The 22,608-nt window shown below is 37.7% G+C and overlaps 1 protein-coding gene across 1 annotated transcript in view; it reads left to right on the forward strand.

The window, feature by feature from the left end:
• The first annotated feature begins 488 nt into the window (after positions 1-488).
• The window catches only part of LRMDA (leucine rich melanocyte differentiation associated), a 454,278-nt gene continuing 432,158 nt past the window's right edge, over positions 489-22,608 (forward strand). The window contains exon 1 of the mRNA XM_075072663.1: positions 489-699. Coding sequence (XP_074928764.1) covers positions 489-699 — 211 coding nt within the window. The remainder of the gene's footprint in view (positions 700-22,608) is intronic.

Genomic DNA, 22,608 nt, shown 5'->3' on the forward strand with positions numbered 1-22,608 from the left:
CATACCCCGTAGCGCAGTGTTTCCCAAAGTGTAGTATGCGTACTCCTGGTGGTACATGAAAGAGTTTCAAGGGGTACACAGCAAAATTTTTTTTACTTTATCATAGCCTTTTTTAGCAGCAGAAAACAATTAACTAAAATTTAATATATAAGAATGGTGTACACCTGTACAATAGAAATATACACAGGTTTACACTGTAACTAACGCGTTCAGTAACATCTAATAGCACAGCAGAGCCGATGCAAACCACACGTGTGCGTTACCGCAGCTCGGGGAATACACTTGCCTTTGTGGCATGCGCAGAAGTCATACTGGTGGATAAAAAATAAACGTGGATGAATGCTACAGTCTTTAGATTACTGAGTAAATACATACTTGGTATGTATTAATCTACATATCTCTCTCTTTGTTTTTGTTAAACCCATTTACGATGGATTGCTGGCTAAAAACGGGAAGTTTGATATGTATAAAAAAATTATGAAGGAAATATGAATGTTAGTGGTGATTATGCTGAAAAATGCAGTGATATGGCTGCATCAGACAATTGTGATGACAAAATTAGTGAACCTTGTGAACCAGCTGTAAGTTTATTGAATGTGTCAGCTACAAAGAAAATGAAAAAAGCCCGCAAATCTGTTGAAGAATATCTTAAACTGGGATTTTCGGGGACTGGCGATGAGGTGGAGCCTGTTCCATTATGTGTGATTTGTTAGGAAACTCTGTCAAATGAAGGTATGAAACCATCCAACCTAAAACGCCATTCGATAGCAAAGAATGTGAGGGAAAACCTGTAGAATTCTTTGAAAATAGGTGCAAAGATCTCCAAAAGTCCCAGAAAAAAATTCGTAATGTGACAGGAGGTGAAAATATGAAAGCTCTGGAAGCTTCATATAGCGTGGCGTACTTAATTGCAAAGTTTGGAGCTGCTGAAGTGATTGGCGAGATATTAGTAAAACCTGCAGCCAAAGTAATGGTGCAAGTGATGATTGGAGACAAGGCTAGCAAAGCTATAGATAGTGTCCCCCTCTCAAATAACACTGTTCATCGTAGAATCACAGATATGGCCAAAAACGTAAAGCAACAATTATTGTCAAGAGTACAAAAGAGTCGCTACTTTTCCCACCTTGCATTTGTGCAAGATCGGATTCTCTGCGCTGGTTGGCATCAAAACAAAATTGATGTGGAGCCCCATCTTTGTCTTAAGATCACAAACATTGAGCCAGATATCCCTGCCGTAGTGTCTGGTCAAAAGCAGTGCCATCCCTCACACTGAATAGTTTGGTTTGTGCTGAAAATGTACTTAATTTTTCAATACCGAAATAGTAAGTATTAAAACTAGTGCTTTGTTCACTAACCAAACCAGTATATTTTAATTTCAGAATGATACAAAGTCACTATAATATATATGCTGTTCTGCCAGACTGTTGATTCGCTTCTGTTGTTTTAATTATTTCTAGTACTATTTCTATATGTAACTATTATTTCTATTAAAAGTTTTGGGGCAGAAAATGTCAGAGGTCTTACTAAAATAACTTAAAAAAAATGCTGCTGCTCTTTCTCCTTTTTGCCATTAAACGAAGTCCATGCTGGCCATTTTTCCCTATTAATATTTGTCCAGAATAAATTTAATTCAAAAGCACAAAATAAAAATTCCCGTGGAAGAAGAAGAGAATTAATCATCTGAGTTCTGCATGATCTGCCACCTTAAAATATGTTTTTAAGGTCACAGATACTTATTTTTAAAGGAAAGATGAAACAAAAGGCAGTCTTTGTGTTATTAGTCACATCTTCTAAGATAGATACATACTGATAAAATCTAACTCACTTTTTACTGTTTCTACCATTTTGTTCACTTTCTGAACTTCACTTAGCTTGCACAGTGAAATAGCACATATCTGTCTCATCAGTGTGTGCTGAAGTGGTGACTATTTAAATTAAAATGATCCTTTCTCCCCCTCTAGCCCTTTGCTGCTTTCATGAGAATAAAAAACTAAAATACAGAAAAAACATTTTTATTATTGAGTTTTGTGAAAAAATTCTCAACTTTGAGCTTGAACTTCTGCTAGCAGTAAATGTTTATACTTGTGCATGCTACCATAATATAGTGTGTCCTGGCATTAGTATTCTGAGACTGAGCACAAAGGTGTTTTTCCTTGATGTTCAGTAAGATGCATATTGGGCAGAGGAGAGTTTTAGGTTATGCACAGAGTGATTATGGGACATGCTTTTTAAAAAATCAGGTTTAACACTGGTTGAATAGTTTAGAAACCACTATAAAAGGACGTGGATGTCACTGCTAAACAAGTTACTTAACACTGTACTGTAAATTCTAAGATTTGTTCTTTTAGGCATGGTAACAAAAGACCAAAACAATTTCTAATGGAAATGTCTAATGCATTGATATCATAAATGTTCTCTCAATGTGTGTATATATAGAAAGAGAACAATGGGCTGCAATGTACTGAAGACTTCAGGAAAATTTCTTAACATCTGGGAGTAAGAAATCTTGAAAGTACTAGTTTCAGGGCTCTACTTTATGCAATATCTCAACTGTTTTGTTTACCTATCAGTTGCTCGCAACTCTACCTGCCTGTTTGTCATTCATTTACCTTGAGTATATTGTATTTTATTGACAAGTTCCCTCACAAGAGGGTGCGAAAGAAACTAGATAGTCAGGAATGAGGCAAAATATCGATCTGGATCAAAAACTGGCTAAGAGATGGGGGTGGGAGTGAGAATAAATGGCCAGTCTTCATCATGTCAAAAGATTAACAATGAGGTGCCTCAATATTCAGAATTAGGCCTGGTGTTTAATACATTTACTGATAGTGTGAACAAGGGGTGGGCTGCAAGGTAGAAAGATTTGCAGATGGCAAAGTTATTTAGGTTAGTTAAGCCCAGAGAAGACTCTGAGAAATTTCAGACAGACTTAACCAAGCTAGATGAATGGGCAACACAATGGCAGATGAAACTCAATGTTGATTGAGGTAATGCACATTGTATGGGAAAATGTGAACTGCTCTTGCATCTTACGGGGTTCTAAAATCACTGTATCAACTCACGAAATGGACCTTGACATCACAGTATGTAACTCTATGAAGAGTTCTGCTCAATGTGCAGCTGTGGTCAAAAAACAAAGCAAGATCTTAAGATGCATAAGGAACGGGTTGGAGAATAACATAGAAAATATACTTTTATGGGAAACAGTGGTGCAGCCTCATCTAGAATGCTCTACTTAGTACTGATCACCCTATCTCTAAAAGGTTATTTCAGAAGTAGAGGTGGTTCAGTGAAGGATAAAGAAAGTGATTAGAGGCATAGAAAAACTGATATGGATGGAGACTGAAAAGACTGGGATTGTTTATTTTAGAAAAAAGACTAATAAGAGGGGACATGACAAAAGTATATAAAAATGAATGGTCTGAAGGTACACTTGGAGTTTCTGTTCTCTTTCACATCACAAGAACCAGAGGACATTCACAAAACTGAAAGGTAGAAAATTCAGTGCTGATAACAGGAAATACCTTTTCACACCCTGCACAATAAAACTGTGAACATAATGACCCAGGGATGTTTTGAGGCCAAGAATTTAGTAAATTAAAAGTAGGATTGGATGTTTATCTGGATAACAAGCACGTACAAACAAAGCATTATTGAAGGGGTAAAACCCCACACTTGACAGCTTAAACCACTCTATAACTATTAGGGATTAGGATGAGATCTTCATGGGGGCAGTTTATACACCCTCTGTCTACTGTAAGGGTTCCTGCACCTTGCTCTGAGGCATCTGGTGCTGATCACTGTCCAAGACACGATACTGGATTAGATGGACCATGAGTCTGAGCCAGTATGGCAATTCCTGTGTATTTAAGAGCTAGGAATACAAATAGGAGTTTTGGCTCAGTAAGATTAGGGTGGGACCATATCAAGATGCAAAGAGAGAGATCTATATTTAAGGGAATCCTTAGTACACCTCTCTGGTGGAGCTTGAATAGACCTTGGACCCAAGGAATATTGAGCTGTTTTGCGGTAGAGAGAAATGTGATCAATTACATTTTTTTTTCTGAGTCTTTCTTCATACCACTTCACAAAGCAGCTGTTAATGCCCATCTCAGCTGAGGTAGTATGTGCCATCTTCCTGCCAGGAGAGAGAGCATGATTAGAAGGGGACTACAGTGGAGGGCTGGGGCAAAGTCACAACTAAGTTAAAATATCTGGACCTAGAATGAAAGGCTGGGCATAGTGAGTGTCTGGTAGTGCCTCCAAATAGGGCAAAAATTAAAAATATATGAAAGCAAACCAACCATCTATTAGTGATTTTAATTGTAAGTATCCTGAATCTATTTAACTATATATTTATATATATATTTAACATGAATTCTACTTGCAGTGGTGTTGTACCTGTGAGGCTGTTTCATAAAGGCACTATGTTTTTTATATAACATTTTGTCCCTTTAGAAATTATCATGACGTGTGTCAGGAGCTTTCACACTGAAAAAAATATGTCACATTAGCTTCCAAGTTTCTGATTGTCTAAATAACACAGTAACTCAACATACAGCTGTCTGGCATTTTGACAGTACAATAACCCATAATTCTTTCTGCCACTCAACACTTCAAGGTTAGCATTTTGTAGTTTGCTCTCAAGGAGTATTCATTTAAATTTTCAAGAGGCAAAGAGTTGAACGCTGTCTTATATCTCTCTCTTGATTTATTTTATTTACTTTTCTAGCGTGTTGCATTTTTTTCTCCTGCTGTATACCTTTTTCTTTTTAACCTGCAACTTTTGAGCGGCTAAAAATGTTAGTCTACCTCTCAACTTTTCGGAGCACTGAAGGCACCAAATATTAACAGCATACCTTGCCATAGCAAGGGATATATCATAGACAACTGGAAGCTTCACCTGTACTTACAGGCTGCAGTGGTAACAGCATAGGAATAGGTATAATGAATTATTGAACAGCCCACGGGAAAATTTAAGGTTAGCCAGTTGCCTGTGGGAAAAGTGGATGATGTCAATCTAATTTTAAGTTTAAAAAAATCCATTGGACAAGATGTTGGGAAATTCAACATTCCACTCTTGAATGAAGATCTTTCAGAAGGGGTAACTCTAATCTTATGTTAGTTTAAATCTTTTTGGCTTTGAAACACTTGCTTAACCTTAGGCCTATGTGAGGTCCTATACTTCCACATCTCTAGAAGGACTCCTATTGACTTCATCGGGCCCTTATTGCTCAATGAATGATGACTTTTTTTTGGTATGACTAATGGGAAATTCTGTACATGTCCAAGTTTGTTTTATGGACTTTCCAGAGCGATCAGAATGCTGTATGCTTTAGTCCTTAGCAAGAGAAATCTGGCAATTCTTCTTTCACAGCAGAATAAGTGGGAAAATTGCACACAATATTAGGTCCACATTCACATAGAACCTGGCCCTTAATCTTTAATTTGCACCAAAATCTACAATATTAATTCTATCCTCAGATATGCATTCTGGGCTTGCATTGAAGTTGTCTGAACTATATCTGATTAGCTTTCACTATAGTCAGGGGAAGCCCAGAAAGCTTTTGAATTTTGTGAAATGTTGATACTTCTCCAAAACAAACCATTTGGGGTGATATCCTGCCCCCTTTGAAGTCAATAGGAGCTTGCCATCAACTTCACTGAAGCAGGATTTGATCCAGAGCCATTCTCCTCTTCCCCCCAATTTCACTGTGTTCTTGATATATTACAGTTAAATATAAGTGGACGTAGAGTCGAGCATTGAGACGTGCTAACAGCCTGTTGCATGGTTCAAGGTTTGAAAACCCTCTGCATGTAGCAGGATCAGGAACAGCAGAGACTTTTTTAAACAGTAATACTTTTTCCACTTAAAGCCTGATCCTGTAAGCCTAGCCATCTCTGCATGGAATTCCCATAGGCTCCAGCTGACTCACTGTGTATTCAGTGAAACGAGAAGCTGCAAAATATAACTTCTTTGTCTTTATCTCTTGAAATCTTTTTATTATTAATTAAGCATCACAACACCTCTTTGAAGTAGGCATATTTTATAAATGTGCATACTAAGACATAGAAAGAAAGTGACTTTCCAACGGTCATACAGGAAATCTGGGGCAGAACCAGGAAAAGAACATGTATCTCCCAGTGCCCCAGTTCTGTAACTCACTCACAAGGCTATCCTTGCACATTTAAGGTCATAAGAGATTAATATATTCGAAAGTACAATTTATGTATATTGAAAATGTATGAGATATAACGCAATTATATGTAATTTAGAATATATTTTTCAAGCACTTATTACTACTTATAAATCAATTTCTTTTGGTCAACAGGAGTCAGTTACACCTTTCCATTTTCTAAAGAATCTAGAAAATTAACTTAATTTATTAGAAACTTATTTTATATATATATATATAATGTAAATAAGTGCTTGAAAAATGCAGATATGCATGAAGCAGCTTCTTGATTGTATTAATTTACTTGTGCTTTCAAGGAATTTAATGTAATCCAGCCTTTTAAGGCATAGGAAATGATGTATTTTTCTGCACTCTTAAAAAAAAAAATAATTGAAAGGTCCTACTAACTCTGACCACCAGAATTGACATCAGCATACCTGGACCAAAGAACCAGCAAAGCTAATAAACAATGTTACACTCCCAGACAAGGGACCATTTTAAAACTGGAGGGTTTTTTAAACATAGTGTAGACCCCCCTCCCACGCACACACCTCTACTTACCTTGCACACGCCCCATTGCTACCAAGTCCTGTCCTGAACACACCGAAACCCTTTTGGGACCATCTCCTGCTTCTCAGACCTGTGTTCTGTTTGTTCTTTTCAGCAGCACACACCTCCTTAAAGGGACAGGGCAAAGGTAAATGTAATGCTAGCATTTCCTTATGAATGCTACAATACAAAGTTAGATCCCTCTGTAATGCAATTTGAATATTTTGACAAACTGCTTACAAGTTTCAGGAAAATTAAACACTCTAATATCTGCTACATATGGTGAGTCATTTTATAGTTCATTTTGGAATGTTTTTCAAAATGCAGTATTAAAAATTTAACTAGATATAGTCCACATCTGCTGGCATGAACAAACACAAAGTGTTGCACGCTCTTGTCTGGTAACATCTCTTAACACCTCTAAGGGTTAGAGACCTAGGGGACAATCTGTGAACTTAAATCTTTTATGGCCACTTGCCTTTGACTCTTGCTTTGTTTCTTTCTCTTCCTTGGTCTTCTCCCTCCTTGCATTCTTAGATCTGCTTATGATTCTCTTTTTTTCTGCTGTTCTCTGGGATAAGGCTTGAGTGTAGGGTGATCAGACAGTCCCAATATTTGGGGCGCTTTTTTTAGGGGGCTCCTATTACCCCCCACACTCATCCCGATTTTTCACACTTGCTATTTGTTAACCGTACCCGAGTGGCTTCCCCAGTGTTCCTTCACCAGTGAATGTCTTTCTATTTTCCCCTTCTCTTCCTTTCTTCTGCAGAATACTACTTCTCCTTAGACCCACCTCTCTACACCCTGCTGATGTAGGAGATTCATTAGTAATTTTGCCCTCTTTAAACTCCAACTTAATTATGGCTAGAAAATTTCAAAAAGTTTTCCCTCATAATGTGTTATAGCTAACACGTTCCTTCCACTTCTGGTTATCTTACAAGAAACAGTGTATATCTACAACCTCTTAAAAATTTACCTGGAAGAAAATTTTCTGTTATATCACTACAATTTTAGCAGGGGGCAGGGAGGAGGAGGAGGAGAAAATTATCTGTTGTCAATGGGACCCTTGACTTTAAACTTTAAGTAACTATTTTTGTTTCAAATTCTGTTCAGGTGAGTAGTATCTTCAAAATGATACAAATGAAGTACGTATTTAGCTCACCTAGCAAAACCACTTACCCAGCAATATGTTGTCATAGTTTTGGTTTCTGATACATTTTAGATATGTGGGACAAAAGCTTCTTAGGATTCTCTCTAAGCCTACATTTCAGTATACTTTATGGATCTTTTGCATCTTGTCTTGGAAAATCTCTTACAAAAGCAATGAATTAGTTTTTGTAATGTACTTGGCTACCAAAAATAGGTTTTCAGATATTGGAGCCAAAGGGCTAAAAAGAAAAGGAAAGGGAAAGACCTAGGACTTCAGATCAATTTATTTTTTGTATCCAACAATAAGTAGAATTGTCTGGTTTTGACTGATTAAGGGCGGGGGAACCTCAAGATTAGTAACAAAAAGTAAACCTTCAAATGTATCTCTGTAGTCACTATCTTCCAAGTAATAGAATACAGGATTTCTTCTCTAACTCTGTTCCATCAGGAATATGCAGTGCTTAGGTATTCATTTCAGTGGCATTGACAATACTGACAATATAATTGACCTAAAAAGTTCTGGATTTCCTGTTAATGCACTTTAGAAATGTACATCAACTACAAAAAATCATTTCTATCTACATTTCACTTGATTTCCATTTTCAAGAAAGAGGTTTCATCATTATTATTCTATTTGAATAGCACTGATATCTTGAGAGATGGAAGGAGACTTCTATTGTATGCAGGAGTACTTTATTTCGATATTTTCTTTGTCTGATTATACATGATAAACACACATTAGTGACATTCCGTGCATGTTTTGAAGATAAATGGGATATCTCTTTAAACCATTCCTGACACTTCCTAACCTGTGGGCTTAATGGCATATTCTTTCTTTGATTCAATAATTTGTCTGTCAAAAAAAGCTGTGCTGACATTCTCCTTGTTGTGGGACTGAAATGGAAAGAAATCTCTTATCTTTAAGATATTTTTTGAGAAATTGAGGTGAACATTTTAGGATAAAAATGTTTTAAAAATGATTTTGGTTAGAAAAAAAGATGTACGTGTTGACATTATGCCAACTGCTAGGTGGCAAGTGATGAAAGGAAAAATATTATCTAAAACTATAAGTCCCCTTGAATTAATTAGGAAATGTGTGAAATCTTAGAAATAAAGACAGTTTTTCATTGCTATACCTTGGATAAGCATTACTCTTGTCAAATATCTAGTGAATTTTAAAATAATGGACTAGAGAGGGATCTACTGCTATCTGAGTTGATAGAACTATGTCCGCTCCATGTTTGTGCAACAAAAATATGCGTGCACATATGAGTGTGTGAATATATGTACATACATATGCATTTATAACTGCCTACATGTCAATGTGTGTGTGCATGTTAGTGTTTCACTCAGACTGGGACCATTTGATTTACAGGATGGCCTTAGTAAATGTGAGATTTGTAGCAATGAGCCCGTGTTTCTGGAAGATCTTTCTTTCATATTTCTTTATTCTAACATGTTAGATTAGTCTCTCTGGAGTGGGGAAAATAAGTCAGGCTTGATCTACACTTAAGTTAGGTTGACATAGCTACACAGGTCAGGGGTGTGAAAAAAAGAGACTGGACTGACATAGCTATGGTAACCCTCAGTGTAGACACAGCTATGCTGAGGGAAGTATGCTTCCGCTGACACAGCTAACTTCATTCAGGAGGTGATGTTCCTACACGGACAGAAAAGCCCCTTTAATCAGTGTAGGCTGCATTTATACTAGGGGTTATGCTGGCCTAGCTGTGCTATTATTGTCTCCATAGTATTGGCATGGCTTGAGATTATTAGACTGGGCATGTGATCTTTGTAATAACAAATTAAATTCCTCCCCTTAAAATTCTACACTTTTTAAATCTGTGATTCAGCTAATACAGAATGACCTGCATAGTAAGAGTTCTCTATAATAGTATTATATTGCCATGCAAGCTTCTGTCCTTTTGAGAGTTTTTTCTCTGGTAACTTTATGAGCCAGCCATGAGTGTGTCTATTGGGTGTACCAATTTCAGATGTTTTTGAGGAGCGTGATAGAAAGTGATTCTAATGGATTTAAACTTAAAATATTATGCTTTTATCAGAGGTAGTTTAGACAAGGGCCTTCATAGCAGTACTGACTGATTGAGAGCTTTGAAGCACATGCTCAAATTTTTCTTTCTTCATTGTTTCCCCCGAGTTTCATTTTTGCCAATGGCCACTCCTTAGCACTTTTTCAAGAGCTTGGAAAATGGGTGAGATCCCTCAGAGCTGATATCAAACCTGCCTGGTGGATGGCTGAGTAACAGGGATTGATCTTGTGCAGGGTATCTGCCTTATTTCCACTTTCTTGTTGGTTAGACTCATTCTCTTTACTTTACAATCCTACAACACGGACCTTGTGACTGCAGCCTCTAAATAATGATTTAAAGCTGAAACTCTTGGGTTCACAATGCTCAACAGATTTGGAGAGGTACAGCGTGTTTTATTCCTGTTATCCAGGTAAGCCCCAGAGCATAAGATGTTTTAAAAACATTAACCAATCCAACAGACCTGCTGATGCTATATATGGAACTTAGTTGGACAATATACGGAACTTAGCTGGACAGTAGCAAAGGAGGAACAGATTGGTTGGGAGTCGGTTAGAGAAGAAGGGCATTGATTGGAACAGAAGAATTAATGAGTCCATGCTTGTGAGAGATGGAATAGTCAACCTCTTGCACTAATGAGACTCAAGCAGATCAGGACTTAGTAACAAGCTGGAAGGGTGGAAAGGTCAGGCTGGCTTGCAGGAAAATAGGGGAGGGAGAAATTGGAAGACTTGAATAAACTATGTACCTGGAACTTGGGGTTTAACTGCCCTATCGTATTAATTTCTAGACAAAGGAAGACTAGTTCTCTAATGATTGCCTTTATGTCTGTGGTTGGCCTTTTTAAGCATAAAGATGCCCTTTCTGAGTTCGGTGTGGTAGGTGGCATCATACAGTATTGAAATATATCAGTAGCTCATCAAATATATCATGTTGCATGTTTAGAGGTAATGAAATCTCAGTGGCCAGCTCCATAGTCCATTAACCCACTAGTATTGCGCTCTGATTTCCAGGTTCCTACTTCAGGATTGTGTTTGTGCATCAAGGACATGGTGTGTTATATCCTATTCACCATGAGCCCTTTTGTTGTACTATATGAAGTAAAAATAACAAAAGTGCAAGTCTGGGTCTGCTCACTTCAAAAGGGTGGAGATCATGTTGTTTGTTGTCTCCCAACTAGGATATAAAGTCAAAATGTTGGTTGCATTATGGATTTTCTTTTGGCCAATTCTAAAACTATTCCTTGTCATCCAGTCAAGCAGAGAAGAGCACTCCAGACTTGGAAGTGTGCATCCTAATGTGGCTGTTGTAATTTTTCCTTTCCGTTTCCGTACCACCTTACTGGAAGACTGGGAGCTTTCTGATGTGCATCACTTGAGAAGCCTTGTTCTTATATATACTGTAATTGGGAGAAGGGTAGCAAGTATTTTTTTTATTCTTTGAATTTGACAGTGGTGAGCCCTGTACATCTGGGCTTAAAATCTGGCGAAGTGTGTTGCTGTTACCATCATTAACTAAAGGTCTACTTCTCCAAGGTCTGACATCTCATGACTCATGATGTTATACCTTAAATCTGAATCTCATGGTTAGCAGCAAAATACCCTGGCAAATTGATACCTCTACCTCAATATAACGCTGTCCTTGGGAGCCAAAAAATCTTACCGCGTTATAGGTGAAACTGCATTATATCGAACTTGCTTTGATCCACCAGTGTGTGCAGCCTTGCCCTCCGGAGCAGTGCTTTACTGCATTACATTCAAATTTGTGTTGTATTGGGTCACGTTATATCGGGTATCAGAGGGGTAGCCATGTTAGTCTGGATCTGTAAAAGCAGCAGAGAATCCTGTGCCACCTTATAGACTAACATGTTTTGGAGCATGAGCTTTCGTGGGTGAATACCCACTTCGTCAGGTGCATGACGAAGTTATATCGGGGTAGAGGTGTACTTGCCTGGGAAATTTCTTGAAAATAAAATATTGATTCAGATTAGCAATCAGTAAAAAAGTAAATTTATCTTCTTGAATCCAGACCAGAATTACTATTTAGTTACTGTTAATATGAACTATTAGCAGTCAGTGTATTATTGTGTTATGGAATCAAATGAAAGAGGTTGATCTGATTCGCTATTAAATCTTAAACTCTTATTACTGCAGTGTTAACAGATTCAGTTGACATTAAATGGGCGGAGTCAAGTTGCCTGATTTTTCATGACACTAACCAGGTTATGAAGTATCCAAATAAAATGATTATTCATAAATCCCCGCCCTCCCCAAAATGAACAAAATTTCACTATACAGAAAGCAAAAGCTCTCAATACTTTTCAAAGACTTATAAATATTTAATAATCATCTGTCTACAACCAATCTAGAAACAAATCTTTAAATAGACTCTCAAAGGCAAAAACCTGAATTTTAAATTCAGAAATTTGTAAAATGGAATATACTTTAGTCAGTATGACTTTTTTCTTGGAGTGAGCATAATTTTCATTTTGCGAGGCGGTGTAATTCTTTAAAAATGCATCTCTGATAACACTAGGCTGCATTTTAAAATAGCATGATGTTTTTAAAGTAACAAAACAAGGCCAGATTATGTAGGAATGTCCTTAACCACTTGATTTCTGAGAGAAATTATATCTTAGGAGATGTCTATTAATGTGCGCGCGCGCACACACATATATATAAAGTGACACAATCTTTAAAGACATTGATGAGTTTGCTGGAACTGTATTTAATTCCCCCACCCCCCCGCTTCCTTCCTTTTTTGGTCTCATCATTGAAGCCACCTGATTCAACTGTCCCCTTGGATGTACCTCTTGTATCTCACACTAGCCAATTTCGACAGTCTAAGTGCTCAAATTGAGCCATTTTGTTCTCTGTAAAATAAACCCAGGCCCATTATGTGTGATTTTTCATTCACACGCCCCTCCCCTTCGCTTCATTTTCTTCCTCTCCTTTTCTACAGCTCTGTGAATGTAGAGTGGCAACATTGTGAGGACCAGTGTTTTCACTCCAGGCATGTCAACTTCAATCTGCTACGATTTGGTGTGAAATCTGTGCCATGGTGTGGGGCAGAAAGGTCAGCCCCCCCATAATTGATGTTGCTTATTCATCTGCTTCCCGTGTATTTTTCTCTCCACACACTGGCCTTTGTTTGGATAAATTGTTTGAAGATTTACTGTAGTTCTTAAAGCCTGCGAAGCGGCTCCTGCTGCACAACTTCAATGTCCCCGCTAGGCAGGAGGCTCAGCCGGGATGACACACAATGGCATTTAGACAGAAAGATCTTTTTCCCAAGACACAATGTAGAGGACATCTTCTAGCATAACAATTAAGGCAATTTTCAGACTAATTTACTATAGAATCGCTTTATACAGCCCCCTTGTACACTGGTATGAAATATGTTAATTGCTATTAAAGCCTGAAATGTTATTCTAAAGAATTTATAGATTTAAGCAAGTGTGTGTCTGGAGGGGCGGGGAGAGCTTTTAATCTATGTAATGGTTTGAATTCCACATTTACAATAATCCGAGAAATGTCAAAAACCCAATGATAAAGAATCTGAATATGGTAAATTATTCTGTGTTGGGTCATTATCCTATGTTTTGCTTATGGCAGTAAACTGACTTCGTTTAAAATTTTTTTTTGAACTATTTGGGTATTTTGAGGTCTTACTGTAACTCTGAAAATCAATTTTTAGTAAGTGGCAGAATTTAAATAAACATTTTTTTTAAATGTACATCTGTATCCCTGTGGCGGTAGTCCTGAAAAGGATGCATAATTTACTCAGCTAAAAGGAATCTTTAAAAATGAGAGAAAAGGCTTACTTCTATAGTAGAAGAAAAAAGAAAATGTGCTGTCACCTAGTAATCCTCTCTGTAGATTGAATAAAATAGTTTGAAATCATTGTTTTGATTTTTCCATTGACTGAAGGCTAGAGTAGCTTTATTGGTTAAGCTGTTAAATCTTCAGCAGTTTAAACACTTTTTTCCTGGCGCACCTTTGTTTCAGTTGACCTTGAAATATATTAACTCATATTTTTGAAGAAAATTTCCATTGCATCAGGCTCCTGAAGATGTCTTTAACATTAAATAAATATACTTTTCTGTTATTTAGTTCTTCTTAAATTTTTAAAAGGCTAATGTGTGCATGGAATCAATGAGCATTTCTCATATGTATCTGAGAGAGCCTGCATCATCGTACCAGTGATTCACAAAGGAAACTATGCACAGCTGACTTGACTTGCATAGTGAGGTTGTGGGTGGCAGCAAGAACAGTTTTACTTGTAGAATGTATGAGTGGAACCCCGCCCCCCCCGCTTTCTTGCCTAAAAAGACCAACATGGTTAGATGCTAAAATAGTAACGCACTAAAGAATCATTACCTTATCAAGAATAATGCATTAAAGAAAATCCTCTGGCAATTTAAAGTAATAGACAATAAAATTCAGATAACCAAAGTGATACAGAATGCCCATTACTTAGGAGCTAGAGCAGGTTTATAGTAGTGCATGCACACAAACCACTCATACAGTCATTTTGGGGTTATTCGTCCCTGGTGTCTCCATTCATGCCCTAAAAATACACCAATAATATTTTTTTCAAACCCAAAGAATGCAGTCAAAATAGTTGTGTGAATATCTCACTTTTCAAGCACATTCTTGTTAAGCTACTATCATAATGAGTTTAGATAAGGAACGCATGCAAACATTCTTTTATTTTAGTCAGTACACACATTTTAGTACAATCTGTGAAATTTGTTTTATGGATTTGAAGTTGTCTTGTTTAAGCTTTGATTTGCTTATGTTGTTTTTTAATGTCAAAAGACACTTTTTTATATAATAACTTTCTGGACTAAAATGCTATTATTAAATACAGCAGTGTATCACTTTTAAAGAGGACACATGAGCAATTTTATTGGAGAAATGTGACTCAATAACTGAAAATTCATTTTCCTTTGATCCCTTTTAAGCAACTAACATGCACTTTCATGGATATATAGAATTATACCTGAACAGGATAGCAAAAATGCAAACATCATTTGGAAAACCGAATGGAATGAACAATGCTGTTGTATTTCACATAGCTTCACAAATATTAGTTGCTGGATGATCATATAAAAATTGATACACATCAAATAAAATAAAACAACATGTACATAAAAAAAGATGGGAACAGCGCATATTTCTACCATAGGCTTCCTTGACACATGGAAGAGTTATAATACCCCAATCATGTTTGCAAACAATACTTAAAAATATTAGATCACCAAAATTAGCTTTTCTTAAGACCCATAACTATTTTCCCTTTCACTGGTCAAAGAGTTAAATTTATTCACGTTGCACTTCCTGCCAAATATAGAATACAACCTTGCAGTGTAAGGCTAACCTTTCGTCTCCCTACTCCATTTAGAAGTCGTTGAAAGCCTTTAAAAATATAGCACCAATGGGAAAGGCATAATACACTGTAAAGGGTAAAGAGGCAGAATTTGAATTTATTCAGGAATTTTTTTTATTGAAATAGTAGTTATAATACAGAGGTGGCTTCTTCATCTCTTAAACTTCTTGTGGTGGCTCTTCGAATGGACTAGGGCAGGTTTTTCAGCCTGGGTATGTCTATACTAAACCTCAGGTTTTGTGTGTGTTGGGGGAGGGGGGGGGGGCATTAGGAGAATAGAGGAAACATAAAGTACAAGGTGGGTTAGCAGATTGGGGTCCTGTGTGAAGCAACCTAGCCAGACAACTGCAGAACTGGCTCAACAGCAGAGTGTATGGAGTGGGGCTGAGGAATAGGTAGCTACCATGTACTACTTTTCTTCATTGTTACCTCTCTGGCCCCACATCCTGGCCTGGATCCCCATAGTTAGGAGCTGCCCAGTGATCTATGTGCAGAGTGAAGCTGGATAGCATTGGCAAAAGGAATCATGTGGTGGATGTTGACACAGCTGCAGTTTCCTTGTACACATTAAATAGTTATCAGAAGGAAAGGGAGCAACTTTTAATCTCAGATTAGGGTTAACATTTCAAAAAGTGCCCTATATCTGTATTGTGGTGAAGATGTGAAGTTTTGAATTTTGGGGACAGGTTCTTTAGCTACAGGGAGATATATTTTAGTTTAATTTCTTTTCTTTTTCTTTTCTTTTCTTTTTTAAAGTTCCTGCCTATTTTATTCCAAGCTATGCCTTAGAAAATGCATGTGTCCTCAGAACAGATAATGTGGGAAATGTGGAGACTAAATTCAGTCACTGAACAGTGGAAGTGCTGCTTTAAGTGAAAAGCTCACCGTAACCTTAACCATGAAGTCATTCCTCGTGCCATCATAATATTAGCCCAAACCAGCTCTAGTTCAAGTCTGGGGAAAGAGTCCCAGTGACTTCACTGGAAGTTGGATCAATGCCTGAATGAGAGATTACTTGCATGGTTGTGTCAGTGTCTAACATATATTGCCAAGTTGCTTGGGTGTTATTTAAATAGCTAGACATGTATATCAAACATTGTTTGATGGGAGGCAGGTTGTGTTTGTTTCAGTAAAGTGTGAATGTAGTGTTTGTGAAAGGTGCCAGATTGACAGAAAGGAGTTGATCCTCCAGGGCTATCTGCAGAACAGATGCAAGAACAGGCATCAGAAGTAATGGCTTCCCTACTTTAGCTTACCAGCCTATTTTAGCCCTATCCCTGGAGGGATCACTTCTGTCAGTGGCAGGTTGGTTTGGTCCCTGGCTTCTCATCCGAAACTAATTACAAAAGTGCTAGTGGTAGTGCGTTTTTATAATGTGGTTACCAAATCACTGAGAGCTGGATTGAGACCATAAAACTTATTTCACATTGGCCATCAAATAGTCTTCATAGGGTGGCAGCTCTTAGGCTCTATTGACCTGAGCTGAATGTAAACTGATTACCTAGTATCAGAGGGGTATCTGTGTTAGTCTGGATCTGTAAAAGCAGCAAAGAATCCTGTGGCACCTTATAGACTAACAGACGTTTTGGAGCATGAGCTTTCGTGGGTGAATACCCACTTCGTCGGATGCATGCCGATTAAACTAATTACCTAGGGGCTCTAATTTCTGTCAGCCCCCTGAGACCTAATCTATCTAGTCCCTCCACTTTGTATCACATTAAGCTAGTAGTAAACAAGCTGAATGCAGATTCTGCAAAAAAAATTTTTTTTTTCCTTCTGGACTTTCCATTTTATGTTCAAGTTAAACTTATAAAGTGCTGATGCAGATAGCATATGAATAGCGAAAAACTCTCTTGAATGAAATTTTCCATGTCTGCTTGTGATTATATTGACCGTATTGGATCAGTCTTAGCTGTTGCACTCCTCCCTCCAGCCCCCAATTTATTTAAGCAGGGTGAAGGTCGCCTATGGATAGTTATTTCTTTCCCTTTTAAAATCTCATCACAAATACGTTTGTAAATATTCAATCCTGACTTCAGCCTGCATTGCAGTGTCATCAGTTATGACAAACTGCTACCTTTTCCCTCCACTCTTCATCTTTTCCCTGTCAAAATGTACCCTTTGGCAGAATATTTTTCAACGGATAAATGTGAGTCGAACAGACACAGTTGAAGTATTTTTTTCATAATCTCAAGAATTCTTTTCTCTCCCTCTTGTTTATAATTACTTCTTAGAAACTCAAACTGAAATCAGTTCCTTTACTCCCCCCACCCCCTTCCTTTTCCTCATATATGTACACATTGGATTGTGATTGCAGGGTTTCTTTGACTAGTGTGGAGAAAGTAAATAAGGAGGTGTTATTTAGTCCTCATAACACACGAACCAGGGGCCACCAAATGAAATTAATAGGCAGCAGGTTTAAAATGAACAAATGGGCATATTTTTTCACACAATGGAGAGTCATCCTGTGGAACTCCTTGCCAGAGAATGTTGTGAAGGCCAAGACTATAACAGGATTCAAAAAAGAACTAGATACGTTCATGGTGAATAGGTCCATTAATGGCTATTAACCAGGATGGGCAGGGATGGTGTCCCTAGCCTCCATTTGTCAGAAGCTGGGAATGGGTGACAGAGTATGGATCACTTCATGATTACCTGTTCTGTTTATTCCCTCTGAGGCACTGGCATTGGCCGCTGTCGGAAGACAGGATACTGGGCTAGGTGGACCTTTGGTCTGACCCAGTATGGCCGTTCCTGTGTTTCGCAGGTTATTGAAATAATTATTATTGGGCAGGGAAACATCACATGTAAAGATTTTACATGATTATTGCAAGCAAATTAAAAGAAACTGATACATTTTGGATCTGCCAGTCTGGACTGATATCCCTTTGTCAGAAAGTTCTACCTTCCCTCCCACCTATCTCAAAGGGCCAGCTGCTCATGATCCATGCATTCCATAGTTGAGGAATAATGAGCCCCTAGGGTCACAACAACTGTTTACGGTCTGGTGAGAGCTACCCTCAAAGACCACAGGAAGATGGTGACTTTCTTTGATATCCCTGTTCTCTGTTGACCTGAGAATTGCAGCTTGCTCTGGCTTCCAAAAAGAATAGTCTGTAATGTTTTGCTTACATAAATTGCGATCACCAATAAGAACCTCATTTTGCTTATTTTTAAAGGCCTCAGTGATTAAGTATTCAAAGATTTTCTAAAATATTACACGTGGAACTCAGTTTTCTCCTACCATTGCTAAATCTATATCTGCTTTACACAATGTTGTCAACTCATGTCATTTTGAGTCATGTAATAGTTGGTGCTTTTCTTAAAGCCCCAAGCGCTTAGATTCATTTGATCATGTGAGAATGTCAGCTGTCATTTTCCTTTTAAAAAAGGTATGTGTGGGGGAGTTTCTAGTCCCGATGATTGTGCAGAAAAACTTGAAAATGTGAACCTATAAAAACTCAAACACAAGAAGGCAAATAAAAAGAATCCAAAAATATTACTTTGAAATTCTCATAACTTTTATGTCAGTTTCATGATTTTTGAACACTTAATGTTGTCACTGACACTGAGGGTCCTGATTTCACAATTCAAAAACCCCTTTCATTCCCAAACCCTACCCCAAGCACAGTTCTGGCACCATAAAGGCAGAAGTGCCAGAGACTCTGAAATCCAGTAGGAACTTAGCCAGTGGTATTGATTTTACATGGAAAATGCTCAGATACTATGGTGATTGGGTGTAAAACCCTAAGATAGTCGTTTACAGTAGAGCCTCAGAATTATGAACACCAGAGTTACAAACTGACCAATGTACCTCATTTGGAACTGGCAGTACACAATCAGGCAACAGCAGAGACCAAAAAAAACCCACCAAAAAACCCCAAACAAATACCGTATAGTACAGTGCTCAACGTAAACTATTAAAAATGTAAAGGGAAAGTTTAAAAAAAATGACAAGCTAAGGAAACTGTTTCTGTGCTTGTTTCATTTAAATTAAGATGATTAAAAGCAGCGTTTTTCTTCTGCATAGTAAAGTTTCAAAGCTGTATTAAGCCAATGTTCAGATGTAAACTTTTGAAAGAACAAACATATTTTGTTCAGTTACAAGCAACCTCCGTTCCCGAGGTGTTTGTAACTCTGTGGTTTTACTGTATATCAGATCAGTTTACTATCACCTCTCCGATACGGATGCCAAATACAGTTCCAGTATATAGCAAGGAAACTGTCCTTTCACATTCACTTCCACAATGTACCTAACGTTCCACCTTCTTGCACATTCCAGTTCTACAAACTCTATAAATTGTTCCCACGGGGACCCCAAACTAATGCAACAATGCTCAACTTTTATCTCTTTTCCTAGTTGCAAGTTGAGGAGATTAAGTCTATCAGACCTATTTTTACAGAGGTTTTCTGAGTGTATTGCCTGGGTTTTGTTGTGTCATCTAGCAGTGAACATTTAATACAAATCACTGGGACAAAAGAATATTTGATAGCACTGTGTTATGAAATCATTTTGCTCTTCCCTGTGAGCTTGCACATATGAAAGGTTTAACCTAGCTTCTTCTGAAGGTTTGTTTCATGTGCATGCATAATGGAGGAGTATGGTCTCATGGTTAAATTAGGAAACTAGGATACTAGTTCATGTTTTATTCTTGGTTCTTTCAATATGGCCTTGGCAAAATGTGTCTGATGAAACTTACTTCACAGTGGTGTAATATGGCTTAGGTGATTGAAGTCTGTAGTGCTTTTAAATCCTCTGAGGAAAGTTAAATATAAAGAAATTGCTACTTTAGTTGAACAATAGTTGGAAGGAAAGTGAAAGAATAGGAAGGATAAGGAAGATATTGATTGACTTTCCTGTACTGTTAATTCAAAAGCTTTCTAACTTCAGGTTAGAAATTCTGATATACTCTCTGGGTTCGTTTCTTCTCTTGATATGCACAGGCAGCTCCGATTAGGGCCAGCAGGAGTTTTGCACTGGCATTGCAAGAGGAGAATAGACTCCTGTGCATATAATGATAAGTTAGATAGCCTCTTGTTCGCTGTGTGTATGATTCCTGATCTATTGTGCCAGAGATGATACAGCATGAGAGAGCTGCTGTCATTTTTCAGTAGGAAGCGAGGACTTTGAGCTAGAGAACTGTCCTCTTTTCTGAATAGCACTTTTGCTGCATGAAGTGTAATTTATTTTTATCACAGTAGGCCAAAGCTTCCAGGTTTTCATAAAGAAAAATGATCCATATAGGGTCCATGTCGATAGAGCAATCATTTGAAAACCTATAAGTTCAAAACATAAACCTTTCTCAATGCAAAGTATTGTTTGTTTCTGCTACAGTTTTTTATTTTTTAAAGGTAGGTCTTCAATAATACTTCAGACTCCTCATAAAACACTGTGTTTTGTTAGCTGTAATATTTTAGTCAGCTATCAATCTAATAACAGTACATGCTGCTTAATTACAGTGTCAGAGACTTGCAGAAAGGGCTTTCATCTCCTTCAAATTACCTTCAAGGAGATTTCTCTTGAACTTTTTTTTTAACTCAGTAGCAAATATGAGTCAAAGTTGCAATTTTTATCAGAAAAGTTGTTTGTACCTTCTTAGATACACAAACACACAAAAAGATGCAAACAAAGAGGACCCTATTATTAGTTCTACAACTTGTCAGTTTGATTAGTGAAGCAGTTGCCTCTATCACTTCTGAGAGAACACTGCCTCTTTAAATGATGTCCATTCTTAAATGCAGAAACCCTGTATTGTGTCTTTTTAGTGCATAATTGGACTGTCTTTGAAATACAAGCGGAGGCACTTTCTTCTGAATATACACCCTGCACCTCAACAGGTCAGAGAGATAGTAAAAACCTGTTGTTTGGCTTTGTCTTGGGGAATAATGGAGTCACTAATCCACTTGATCTCTCCGAGTCAGATAAAGAAGAAAGTGAGCGATGCATACATTTCAAAGATGGAAGGCACTTGTAAAAGCAATTTCTTTGGAGAGGAAAAAAACTAGAGAAAAGGCTGTTGGAAACCTTTTAATTAGTACTAATTACCTCAGCAGAAAACGTTGGAGGCTTGAAAGGATTTGTGTCAGCAAGTGAAAGATCAAAGATTGCGGCGCTCGCATTTTAATCTGTTGGCTATAAAAACGAATAAGGGGGTGGTAATGGGGCCCAGGAGAATGACAACCCAGGTGGTTGAGGCCTTAATCCCTTCTTTACTGCTAACGCCTGAAGCCTAGTTCCAATTACATAATAAGATGATTTAATTTTTGCTTTAATTTTAACAAAAATTAAAGGTTTTTTTACCCTTCAGTAATGACAAGATGAGGTTTTCAATTATAAAATCCTTCTCCATTTATTTCTTTTAATGTTTTAAACCCAAACCTTTACTACCAAATTTTATAGCAGGGGTCAAAATGACTATATAAAAGGCCATGAGACAGCAAAAGTGCTTTGATGTGGTCTGTGGAAGGGGGAGTGGTTTTACATAGGCCATTGGGGCACCTATGTTGCAGACATCTATTGAGTCCCATTGATCATTCACTGTGACAGTTACTGAGGAATTTGGTAACATGATGAGCGAGACCTGCACTGCGTGCAGTCCAGAAATATGATTGCCCCAGGAACAAACTCCGTCTGTGTACGCAGTGTGAGCTGAGGGCCAATGCATTCTCAGAATAAGCCACTGCAGCCCAGTCACCAGATGGGGGAATTTAATGTCTTGGAATCTTCAGGCACCTTCTTATAGCATGAACCAAAAATTTCACCAGCTGGAGGGAGGAGAATTCTTGAACTGTTTTCCCAGTTGGTTTATACTTCAACACATGCACTCATATGTTCTCTACCAGTGAGTCAAGAGTTGGGGGGGTGGGGTTGGGGTTTGACGGCTACTGTTGTTTTGCACCAGAGACAACTGGTTGTTTACACTCTGAAAGGGTTCCCAGATAATAGGTAGCCAATCACCTCTTTGTGTGGAGGTAATCAGTTTGAAAACCTATGGAAAATGGTAACAGTCAAGGTCATTATTTTAGATTAGATATTTACATAAGTGAATGAACATGACAAACAAGGCTTGAAGTAAACTACTTTGAATTAGATACCTAACTAGAGAGAATTTGAGTTAATTGATGTCTGAAAGGTACATCTTTTAAACTTAAATGCGTACAAAATTCCATTAACAGTAGTTATAGTGATTGCTATAGTTTAAAATGACTTAGCATCATCCTGAATTAACCTATTTCCTGTTCAGCCTCTGCCCTCCATGTTTTTCAGTGTGTATATTCTGATTGTCATTATTCTG

This window comes from Chelonoidis abingdonii, chromosome 15, assembly GCF_003597395.2.
Source record: "Chelonoidis abingdonii isolate Lonesome George chromosome 15, CheloAbing_2.0, whole genome shotgun sequence".
NCBI classification, from domain to species: domain Eukaryota; kingdom Metazoa; phylum Chordata; order Testudines; family Testudinidae; genus Chelonoidis; species Chelonoidis abingdonii.